The 12,390-nt window shown below is 45.8% G+C and overlaps 1 protein-coding gene across 26 annotated transcripts in view; it reads right to left on the reverse strand.

The window, feature by feature from the left end:
• The window catches only part of NRCAM (neuronal cell adhesion molecule), a 280,578-nt gene that overhangs the window by 38,512 nt on the left and 229,676 nt on the right, over positions 1-12,390 (reverse strand). For all 26 annotated transcript variants that reach the window (XR_014713314.1, XR_014713315.1, XM_084641215.1 and 23 more), the window contains 2 exons: positions 3,635-3,839; positions 3,248-3,370 (listed from right to left, as the gene is read on the reverse strand). Coding sequence is in view for 24 of the 26 variants with exons in the window: in XM_084641215.1 (XP_084497341.1) it covers positions 3,248-3,370; positions 3,635-3,839 (328 nt within the window). In the remaining 2 variants the exon portion in view is untranslated. The remainder of the gene's footprint in view (positions 1-3,247; positions 3,371-3,634; positions 3,840-12,390) is intronic.

Raw genomic sequence — 12,390 nt, forward strand, 5'->3', positions numbered from 1 at the left:
TCTCCCTTCACTCTCCTATTTATCTCTTGCCAAGCAGAGGTGGCCCCCCAGAGAACTATATATTTTTATGCAAAGTCACCGCGGACTGCTTTGCCTGAGGAGGGTGTCCAGCTCCCGTTCTTGCCTCTCAGCAAGTGCCATAGTCAGACCACTGCGGGCAGGGTCTCCCAGCGCCCCGCCCTAAATCACAGATGCCAGCCATACACATGTTTGTACGCAAATAGTAAAAATGGTCGTTACTTTTCAACTGTACTTGAAAGACAAACAAAATGACTCTTAGGGGCTCAGTCTTTCAGAAAATATATGAAACAGTTCTAGACCATTTGTGGTCATGATAAATCTGACAATTTTTGCAAAATTATATTCTGTCTACCTATATTCCCCATACGCGTCAACTGGGCAGAGTACTTTCTATCCTGTAAGTGTTGTGTAACTGTACCGTGTTCTGTTGAACCACTGTTGTTACATTTTATCACAGAGCTCTCTGCTCTCCAGTGGTGGATGAAGTGATTACTGTACATTTGATAAAAAGAAAAGGAGTACTTGTGGCACCTTAGAGACTAACCAATTTATTTGAGCTTAAGCTTTCGTGAGCTACATCCGAGCTTCATCGGATGAAGTGAGCTGTAGCTCACAAAAGCTTATGCTCAAATAAATTGGTTAGTCTCTAAGGTGCCACAAGTACTCCTTTTCTTTTTGCGAATACAGACTAACACGGCTGTTACTCTGAAACCTATACATTTGATGTAAAATCAGTTAGTAAATTTTATAAAGGGATCCAAGTGTATGATATATGCTACATGTCAGATATTTATCATGACCACAGCAGAAAGCTCAACTGTATTTAGAGTGACCAGATGTCCCGATTTTGTGGTCTTTTTCTTATATAGGTTCCTATTACCCCCCATCCCGGTCCCGATTTTTCACACTTTCTGTCTGGTCACCCTAAACATATTTATTAGAGTAACAATACTGTATTTCTGCTATCATTTATAAGAATTACATTGCTCCCAGGAGCCCAAGGCAGTGTCAAGCACATATCGTACATACAGAGAAACAGTTCCTGCCACAAAAAACTTAACATCTAATTTAAGACAGAAACATATGAAGTAGATGTGACAAATAAATGGAAAGAATGCATGGGGGAGGACAATTAGATGGACGAGCACAAGCCTATGGGCCGGATGCGCTACATCCAAGAGTGCTAAAGGAGTTGGTGGATGTGACTGCAGAGCCACTGGCCATTTTCTTTGAAAACTCATGGCGATCGGGGGAAGTCCCAGATGACTGGAAAAAGGCTAATGTAGTGCCCATCTTTAAAAAAGGGAAGAAGGAGAATCCTGGGAACTACAGGCCAGTCAGCCTCACCTCAGTCCCTGGAAAAATCACGGAGCAGGTCCTCAAGAAAACAATTCTGAAGCACTTAGAGGAGACGAAAGTGATCAGGAACAGTCAGCATGGATTCACCAAGGGCAAGTCATGCCTGACTAATCTAATTGCCTTCCATGACGAGATAACTGGTTCTGTGGATGAGGGGAAAGCAGTGGACGTGTTGTTCCTTGACTTTAGCAAAGCTTTTGACACGGTCTCCCACAGTATTCTTGCCAGCAAGTTAAAGAACTATGGGCTGGATGAATGGACTATAAGGTGGATAGAAAGCTGGCTAGATTGTCGGGCTCAAAGGGTATTGATCAATGGCTCCATGTCTAGTTGGCAGCCTGTATCAAGTGGAGTGCCCCAAGGGTCGGTTCTCGGGTCGGTTTTGTTCAATATCTTCATTAATGATCTGGAGGATGGTGTGGATTGCACCATCAGCAAGTTTGCAGATGACACTAAACTGGGAGGAGTGGTAGATATGCTGGAAGGTAGGGATAGGATACAGAGGGACCTAGACAACTTAGAGGATTGGGCCAAAAGAAATCTGATGAGGTTCAACAAGGACAAGTGGAGAGTCCTGCACTTAGGAGGAAGAATCCAATGCACTGCTACAGGCTAGGGACCGAATGGCTAGGCAGCAGTTCTGCAGAAAAGGACCTAGGGATTACAATGGACGAGAAGCTGGATATGAGTCAACAGTATGCCCTTGTTGCCAAGAAGGCCAATGGCATTTTGGGATGTATAAGCAGGGGCATTGCCAGCAGATCGAGGGACATGATCGTTCCCCTCTATTTGACATTGGTGAGGCATCATCTGGAGTACTGGGTCCTGTTTTGGGTCACATGCTGCAAAAAATTGGAAAATGTCCAGCAGAGGGCAACAAAAATGATTAGGGAACTGGAACACATGACTTATGAGGAAAGGCTGAGGGAACTGGGATTGTTTATAGTCTGCAGAAGAGAAGAATGAGGGGGGATTTGATACCTGCTTTCAACTAGCTGAAAGGGGGTTCCAAAGAGGATGGATCTAGACTGTTCTCAGTGGTATCAGATGACAGAACGAGGAGTAATAGTCTCAAGTTGCAGTGGGGGAGGTTTAGGTTGGATATTAGGAAAAACTTTTTCACTAGGAGGGTGGTGAAACACTGGAATGCGTTACCTAGGGAGGTGGTGGAATCTCCTTCCTTTGAAGCTTTTAAGGTCAGGCTTGACAAAGCCCTGGCTGAGATGATTTAGTTGGGGATTGGTTCTGCTTTGAGCAGGGGATTGGACTAGATGACCTCCTGAGGTCCCTTCCAACCCTGATATTCCATGATTCTATGATTCTATGGATTTGAGTCATTCAAAAGTTTTTGGTTTTTGAGGGGTTTAGTTCTAAGATGTAAATAAAATGAAAATCTTGATAACACCAGCTACCTGCCTAACTATGATCAGTTGGCTATTTACTGTAGACATCATGGTAGAAGTGGGGATCTGAAGGAGGACAGGCTAGTGGCTTTCCAGTCTAGATTGAGAGGGTATTTCATGACTTGTTTATTGCTTAGCTGACAATTACACATCAGCTTTTACTTGCATTTTGGGATGAAGCATGGATCAATTCATTGTAGAGAAGTACAGATAAATAAAAAACCAAAAATCCCACAGTTGTAGCCCAGAGGATGAACTCTTCCACTTGGGACTATTGTCAATGTAGATCAACCTTTACCATATTTTAACAAATATAAAATTCAGCATGATTTATTTGTAATTTATAAAGGTATACCACACAGTTGTTGTAAATTGTGAAATAACTACTGAATTAAAGGTATAAATTAGTATTCCACAGGTGGGTGGTCTGAGACAGGTTTTTGATGTTACCATTATTTACTTACTTGGTTGAAACTTTATTGTATATGCTATCAAAACACCATTTGGGTGAGTAGGCGGACCCCATTCCAAAGTCAGAGAGTCCAGTGTTGGATTAGAAATCTTCAAAAAGGAAGGTGAGCTGGGAACTTGTAAGAAGAATATATGGTAAATGCTAAGTATATTGCACTAGAATGTCTTATAAAATACTTTGGCATAACTTCTGTATCATCTTTACATTTGCTTTCACTTTTGTACATAAAAACATAATGTTTAATATTGTGCCTACTATAAACCCCCGATTTTATTTCTAAACTACCCAAGAAAGTTTAAAATTTAATAACAATCTTACAACATGCTATTTTTGAACTTACTAAGCTTAGCTTTTATACCTTAATTTTCTCATTTCATACCTCCTTCAGGAGTCTTAAATAATTTGTCAGGGCTTGCTGGTCCTTCCCCTTTACCATTAACAACTCTAACATTCAGCTTGTAGGAACTATAAGGCTCCAGTCCTGGCAACATTCCATGTGTCTTGTTTCCACTGAATGTCAGAATCTTTTTCTCCACATGCCGCCGCCTTCGTTTAGATAAACTCTGGACTTTCCAATAGTAAATCTAAGCATTAAAAAAAAAATCTGTAGTGAGTATTTTGGTATTCCAGTTTAGAAAACTGGTATCTCTGATTTTTTCATGAATACCTAACTACATTTTACAAGCTCCATGTAAGGGGCAGTGCATAGTTGCACTATCCCAGAAGCAGACCAAGGATCAGATTTCAGAGTAGCAGCCATGTTAGTCTGTATCCGCAAAAAGAACAGGAGTACTTGTGGCACCTTAGAGACTAACAAATTTATTTGAGCATAAGCTTTCGTGGGCTACAGCCCACTTCATCGGATGTGACTTTCAGAATCTTGAAGACATGTTTGTATGTGAAGGACACATAGGGATTTTTCTAGTCTGGAATGATAGGTAAATTATCAAAGGAGACCTATAATTCAGGCCTGCAATGAAATCCACACAGGTGCAGGAGTCTGCCTCCCTTCATCTCACTGCAGGATCTGGATCTCAGTCTGAGACAGGCTGAGGATGACCAAATGAAGCTTCTTTTGCAGTCCATTTTACATATAAATCATTTTTTAAAAAAAGGAACTTTCCCCGAGCTCTTGTGGAGGCTGTTCTTTCTTCACATGTTTATCCATGTTCTTTTGCTTCTGAATGCTTAGCCCTCTTTAATAAGGGATAGATACATGAAAGTGAATGAACAGACACTTGGGATGAATTTTAAGCAGACGGACATTTTATTTAACAGTGAAGAGGGGGATTATGTGCCCTGCCTCCCGTGCACTTATACCAAGCATTTAACATTGTGGTGTTCAGAACTCACACTATAGAATAACTAGGCTCATCCCTAGGACTCAGCTAATTTTTGAATACTCTCCACCTCCCCCATATGGAGGGGTCAGAGGCTCCCAAGGAAGGACTTCAGGTCTCCCCTTTTCCCATCAGTGAAAGGTCCACCACCACAATCCCAGGTCTCATTTACCCCTGGGATCTGATCCCTTTTATCCTTATCCACATTGGACACCAGCCACAAGTTGTGGCAAGCTAAGCCGTCTTACTTTCCTAATGTTAAACCTTTTTAAGTCTTAATGCTGGAACCTAACTGTGCCTCCAAGATGTTGCAAGGAAGGCAAAGAAACCCACCAGACCAGACCCTCTTACCAATTTGGTTCAATGGGAAAAATTCCTTCCTGATCCCAAAATGGGCACTTAGTCAGACCTACAGCATCAATATTAAATAACTAACCAGTGAGTCCATTCCCCCATGTCCAGCCAATGAAAAGGCAGCAGACCTGGCAGAGGGTAGCCCCCAGTTGTAACAATTCACCCGACAAATATACCCTTATTGTGAACCCAACTGTGGGAACACTGACAAAAGTTTACAAATGGGTCCAATCACATATAACAATAAATGTTGATGGAAAAGGCTGCAAAAAGGAGAAAGAAAGATTGAATTAGTCCAAACAAAAAGGCTTGCTGATATTACTCAAGACTATGTTAAGATCTTGTCCAATAAACAAGAGATGTGTGGGACCAGAAATCAATGAAGAAATGGCTACTTAATGTAACTCTGGCTCTTTGAGATGTGATGGAGACAGGTATTCCAAGTAGGTGTGTGAGCCCCATGTGCCAGAGCCGGAGATTTTTGCCTTGGGACCAGTACCTGTAAAGCTCACGCCTTGTGTCCACAGTCCCTCCCCTATATAAGGCAACACTGCCCCAATCACTCTCCGTTCCTTCACACTGAACATCCAGGGAAGACTCTGAAGCACAGGGGATGAAGGGTGGGTTGTGGAATATACATCTGCGTCACATCTCAAAGAACCCAATTACAGTAAGTAACCATTTATTATTATTCTTCGAGTAGATATAGACATTCTTCGAGTAGATATAGACATGTATTTCGACTAGGTGATCAGTGAGCAGTACCCCCATCTGGAGGTGGGGCTTGGAGTTTATCTGAGTAAGGATCACAGGACTGCTCTTCTGACATTAGTGTCCATTCTGGAAGAAGCAGTGATCATGTAATGATCCGTAAGTGTATGTATGGACGTCCATGAGGGTGCCCTATAAATGTCCGATATGGAAATGTCATTGAGTAATGCTACAGACATTGCATAAGCTCTAGTCAGACATGCCCATATCTGTTGAGGAGGCGTGGCTGATGCTATCTCATATGTAATCTTGATATAAGATATTGTCCACCTAGAGATGGTCTGCAAAGAGATTGCTTGTCCCTTCCTGCGGTCCACAAATGATACAAAACAGGCCAGGCAAAGCATGAAATTGTTTGGTCCTGGTCAGATAAAAGGCTAGACAGCATCTAACATCTAAAGGCATTGCTCCTCTGGGGAGGAATGCAGCTTGGGGGAAAATACAGGTAAATACACCGCCTGGTTCAAATGAAACTGAGAGACCACCTGGCATACAAACTTCGGATGTGGACAGAGCATAACCTTATCCTTGGAGAAATATGTGTAAGGAGGCCCTGCCATTAGCGCCAGCAACTCACCTACCCTCCCGGCAGCAGTAATGGCCATCAAGAATGCTGTTTTCTAAGACAGGAAATGTAGTGGATTGGAAGCAAGGCGCTTGAATGGAAGCCCCAGTAGAGCTGATAAAACTGTGTTCAGGTCCCAAAACTGGCTCTTGGACTGGAGGATGCAGGTGGAGAAGTTCTTTCAGAAAACTCATCACCATGGCACTGGAGAAAATCAATTTTCCTTGGATAGGTGGATGAAATGCCAATATTGCTGTCAAGTGCATTCTTAGAGAACTGAGTGCTAAACCAGATTCCTGAAGGTGTAGCAGGTACTCCAATATGTCCCGGGCAGAAGTTTCTGCTGAATGGCACCACAGGCCAAAGACCACATGGAAAACCTCTTGCACTTCGCCAAGTAGACTGTTCTAGTGGAAGGCTTCTGACTGTTAAGTAGGACCTGTTGGACGGCCTCCAAGCAACACTTTTCCTCCTTGTTCAGTCATGCAGTAGCCACACCATAAGGTGCAAGGGGCTGATCACCAGATGCCAGGTGCACCTGCAGTACTGTGTGAGGATGTTGGGAAGGAAAGGAAGCGGCATGGGATGCTGAACTGAGTGAGGAGGTCCCAAAACAAGCACGATCTCAGCCATGATGGAGTGATCAGGATGAGCCTGGCTCGATCCACCTTGAGCTTGGCAATAACCTGGGGAATAAGTATGGCAGAGTCAACTGCCAGCTGTAGTGCAAAGCATCGGAGAGGGAGTCCAGGCTGAGTCCCTTCAAGAGCAGAATAGGTGACACTTCCTGTTTTCCCTCACTGTAAAGAGGTTGATCGTGGGGATGCCCCACATTGTGAAACCATCCAAAGGGCCTCCACCCTTAGGGACCATTCGCAGCTCAGGGAGAAAACCCTGCTGAGATGATCTGCAAGGTGGTTCTGGATCCCTGGTAAGTAGACAGCTATTGGAGTGATTTCTTCTTCGATGCAGAACTGCCACAGGTTGATCTCCTCCAGGCAGAGTGATCTGGAGTGGACTCCCCCTTGTTTGTTCACACAGTATGTTGCGGTCATATCATTGCTGAGTATGTGAACCACTGAACATCTGATATGGTCCCAGAAGGCACGACCCACATTGTGGATGGCCCAAAGCTCCAGCATGTTGATGTGGACTAAGACCTCCTGTTCCAACCAGAGACCTGCACCCTCAACAAGTTCCGATGCTCCCCCAACCAGAAACGATGCATTGGTAGCCTTGACTTGGTTGGAGAGGGCTAAGTGAAGGGGATGCCTTGCACACATTGCATGGGGACTCCCACCAGCATAGGGACTCCAGGAATGATCGAGGAAGGTGAACCAACCTGTCCAGAGGCAGGGCAGGGCAATAAACCAACTGTAGGGCAGGGCAGTAAACCATCCTGAGCCACATATGAAGAGGGCAAACACACAACCTGGTAAGTTGTACCACCTGGCCCAACAGGCTCAGATATATGCCAACTGTTGTAAACGGTTGTGATTGCAGATCAAGACACATCTGTCAAATTGCCTGGAAGTGGTCAGTCAGCAGAAATGACCTTAACCTTGTGGAATCTAGCAGGGTCCAATGAACTCTGTTTTCTGTGTGGGAGCCAAGGTTGACTTCACGGTGTTTAAAATGAGTCTAAAAAGGTTGAATAAACATAGCACGGTGACAATATGGGCAAGAACCTCCTTTCTGGAACCACCCTTCAGCAGCCAGTCGTTGAGGTAGGGGAAGATATGGATTTTCTTCCATGACTACAGCCATGCATTTGGTGAAGACTCGGGGTCGCGGGCGAGGGGGAGAGAAGAGAGGACAAACAGGAGAACTGTGTACTGAAAGTGGTAGTCTCCTACCATGAAGTGAAGAAGCTTCTTATGACTCAGCAGAATGGCCACAGGAAAATAAGCATCTTGAAGGTCCAGAGCAGTGAACAAGTTGTTCTGAGACAAAGCAGGGGGGATACCTCCTCCACTGCTCCCAACGCTAGCAGAGAGCTGACCTACTCAAAGAGCAGTGTCTCATGAGAGGGGGTCCCTGAAGAAGGATGGAGAAGGAGGGTGGCAAGGGGCATGGAGAAGAACTGGATGGCACAGCCTGATCTCACAGTGTCTAGGACCCCGCTGTCTGAGGTAATCAAGACCCAGGAATTGTAAAAATGGGCCAGCATGTCCTCAGAGGAATGGGGGATGACAAGGGAGGAAGAACAACTGGAACAGTGCTCTGGTCCAACAAGTCAAAATGGCTGATTAGCAGGCACCAAAGGAGGGCACGCACACCGGCTGGGCCTCAAGACCGAGTGTTTCCTCTTATGAGACTTGTCCTTCTTCCTGGAGTAGTCTTGCTGTTTTGAGGGGGAAGGGCTGCACAAACGGATGTTGCAGCCTGTACAGCTGTTGTTGCAGTGCCCCGCAGTGGCACCTCTGCGAGGATGGCGCATATACCCCCAAATACCTAAAAGTAGCCCTTAAAGGAATTCAGGGTTTCATCAGTCTTGTCCGGAAACAAGGTTTGGCCATCAAAAGGCAAGTCCTCAATCACTTGGTGGACATCCAGAGTGATCCCCGAGTTTTGGAGCCAGGAAGCCCTCTTCATGATAATTGTCCCTGGCTGAAGTCCCTGCAACATCACAGGTGGATTACAGAGATATTTTGGCCACCAAGCAGCCCTCAAAGACAAATGCCCGAAATGCCTCATGTGAAGCCTTGGGCAATTGCTCCTCAAATTTGGCCACAGCTGACCAATTAAGAAAGTCATACTCGGCAGCAAAGCTTGCTTGTTTGTGATCCTCATCTATAGTGAAGAGGAGATGTATATCTCTCTTTCCAAAACATCCAGGCACTTAGAGTCTCTGTCCTTGGGAGTGGACTTGAATCTGCTCTGCTGGGTGATCATTCATCGCCTTGACCACCAGGAAGTTCTAGGCCAGATGGGAACAGAACCACATGTATTCATGAACAGGCATAAAACAGTACTTCTCCAAACGCTTGGCCAATGGCGGTACTGAGGCCAGTGTACCCCAAAAATCTCTTGCAGGCTTGAGGAATGCCTCTTTAATTGGAAGGGCCACCCTCCCAGGGACAGAGGGCTGGAAAATGTCCATTAGTTTATGAGTATTCTCCTGGAGAAACTCTGCTTGAATACCAAGGGATGCAGCCACACAGCGTAAACGGTACTGGTATGCCTGGAAGCCCTCCAGGATGGAAGGGGAGGATAAACCAGGCAGCACAGCATTGTCTGGAGGCAAGGATGAGGCTGTTGGCTGAGCCACAGATGGGTCACTCCTGAGTTAGCATCTCCAGGTGGGGAAACTCTGGTGGCTCCACAGGAAGGGGAACTGTGGGTGTCTGGACTTGCGGTTGATCTGCAGCCCACAAAGTCATACGAGCAGGCAATCTTGGTTTTGACTTGGACAAAGGAGCTTCCCACTGAGCCCAAGGGGCTACTGGTATGGGTAAGACATTGGTGGCCAGTAGGCATGGGGCCACGCGCGTCCATCCTGGCCTTGGGGCAAATGCCAACCCTCGTAGCCACACTGCTCTACCGGTGGCCTTCGGTCCTCCTCAGACCAAGTGGAGTGGGATGATAAGGATCCCAATTCAGAAAGAGAAGAGTCCTGACACCTTGGAGACTTTGCAGGGGGGAGCGACTCCAAAGGGAGCCAACAGGCGATCCAACTCATCCATAGCCCAGAATGAGGTCAGCACCATTGGTGCTGAAAATGCCTGTGCTGCAGGCCAGGACAGTTCCAGTGCAAACAGTGGTACTGGAGCGCCTGAGCATCTCGATGTCAAGAGTGGCAACAACCTCCATGGAACCTGATACTAAAGAACTTTGTACTCTGGTGCAGAGTCAATTCCAACCCCCGGGAGGCGTGCTTCCTAGTGCAGTGCTGAGAGGCCTGAGAGTTCGGCAGCACGCTCGAACCGGGGATCCATCGTGGGCGCCAGCCTCACAAAGTCCTGGACCGGTGGCAAAGACGGGACTGAAAGGCAAAGAAGATCTGCTGCAGCCTTGTACGCTATTCCCGTCAGCACCAGACTCAACAGACACCTGGAGGCTGGAACTGGAGTCAATGGTACAGGGTGTCTGCCCTCCCTACCTGTACCAAGGGAGTGTCAGAGGTACCCATGCCATCCCATGTGCTGGAGCCGGTCTCGTGCTGGTCTGTGCTTCTTTTACGGGAGGCAGAAGAGTTGCCTCAGGACCTGGAGTGCTCATGATTTATTCTTATGAGACCTCTTCTTTGGCACCAATGACAGAGAACGACTCCTGTGCCCCTTCGGCGAGGCCCCTGCCCTGGAACAGGAGGCAGCAGCCTTTTCCAAGCTGGATGGCCATCGGCAGCCTGAGGAAGGCCTTGGTACTGGGTCAGGCCGCATGGCCTGTTCAAGCAGGTGCTGCTTAAGCTGAAGGTCCTGCACCACTTGAGTCCTCTTCTTGAACAATCTACAGATTGAACAGAGCTCCTTAAGGTGGGCAGAGCCAGCATCTTGCATGGGGGTCACTGTTAGGAATTGCCCCTCCACGAAGGTCAATGTCTGTACCCCGGTGAGGGCATCACCAGGGAGCACTACCACTGTATTATACTCTATAACTTTTCCACTAACACTAACTAACTATTAACTATGTACAATTAACTAGGCTAAGAGGAGAAATTGTGAGGTTGTGAAAACAACAACCATGTGGAGCTCCAACTCCAACCGTCAGGTGGTGAGAAGGAACTTCCGGGAGGAGTGGGGGGGGGGGGGGTCAGGTGGTGCTGCCTCATATAACAAGGAGAGGGGCTGAGGACGCTAGGTGCAAGCGCTTCCCCTCTATGGGTAGTGTTAGGCAAAAGTGTCCAGCTCTGGCACACGGGGCATGCACACTTGTACTTGGAATACATGTCTGCATCTACTCGAAAAGAAACCAAAATTGGTATGTCAGAAACTAGCTTTAATTGCTGGAAAAAATTATGAGGGAACAGGCTCGTCTGCTCATCACTCTCTTTTGGTGTCCTAAAAAAAAAGATTTAGGGGAGAAAATCAAAGCAAATGTAACAATTACTAACTGAAAAAAGGAAAGGGGTAAGCTTCACCATCATGGCTGCCACTCCTACAGCTCCTGGGATCCTGGGATCTACTGTTACACTTTTGGGCCTTTGTCATCCTGATCCTGAGAGATGTTCTGATCAGCCCAGGCTGGAGAGAGAGTCCCAGATGACATCACCACCTCCACTGGCTTTGGCTGAATCCTGAACAACACCTGGGATGTGAGACTGTTACTTTGTCCCTTGTTTGTCCTTTTACTTCCCCACCTTATTTCTTCTCTTTCTTATCCTTCTCCTATTGCCTTCTGTCTTAGCCAGCAAAGACTATATTTTTGCAACACTGCTGTAAGCTCGTGACCAGAAAGACAGCTAAAAGCAATGCCTGAACAGGCCAATGCTGGTACAAGTTTGTCAGGTCTCGGAGTGGCTGGTAACGCCACATTTTGTGCCTGTGTTTCTCCAGCAAAGAGGATGCAAATGAGAGTCAACACGAGAGACATAAGCTGCATATTCTATCTTTGCTGTTCTTTTCTCTTCCCTATTGTGTGTATTTGTCTTGGGTTGCTTCTACAAAACAGAACTGGACTTTAACAATAGCAGCAATAATAAAAGCTCCAGCTCAACTCTTTTCCCCCCCAAACTTATTTTTTTCCCAAAAGGACAGTTATCATATCTTTAATACCATCTAAGAGATGGTAAAACAAGGACTTTTTCCTTATTAAAAAGAAAAGGAGGACTTGTGGCACCTTAGAGACTAACCAATTTATTTGAGCATAAGCTTTCGTGAGCTACAGCTCACTTCATCAGATACATTCAGTGTAGCTCACGAAAGCTTATGCTCAAATAAATTGGTTAGTCTCTAAGGTGCCACAAATACTCCTTTTCATATTGTTGTTTATTATTCCAGCATAAGGTATTGTGGGAAAACCTACAATATAAAAAAAGTATCTACAGAGCAAGAGGCTTCCTTCTGAAAGAAAGAGATTGTTCTATTGGTTTTCAATAGAAAGGATAACTCTTTATGCCCTTCAGTTTTGAACAGACGCAGTTGGCAAAATTTGAGTCAGACAAAC

This window comes from Lepidochelys olivacea (genome assembly GCF_965140295.1).
Source record: "Lepidochelys olivacea isolate rLepOli2 genome assembly, chromosome: 1".
Taxonomy (NCBI): domain Eukaryota; kingdom Metazoa; phylum Chordata; order Testudines; family Cheloniidae; genus Lepidochelys; species Lepidochelys olivacea.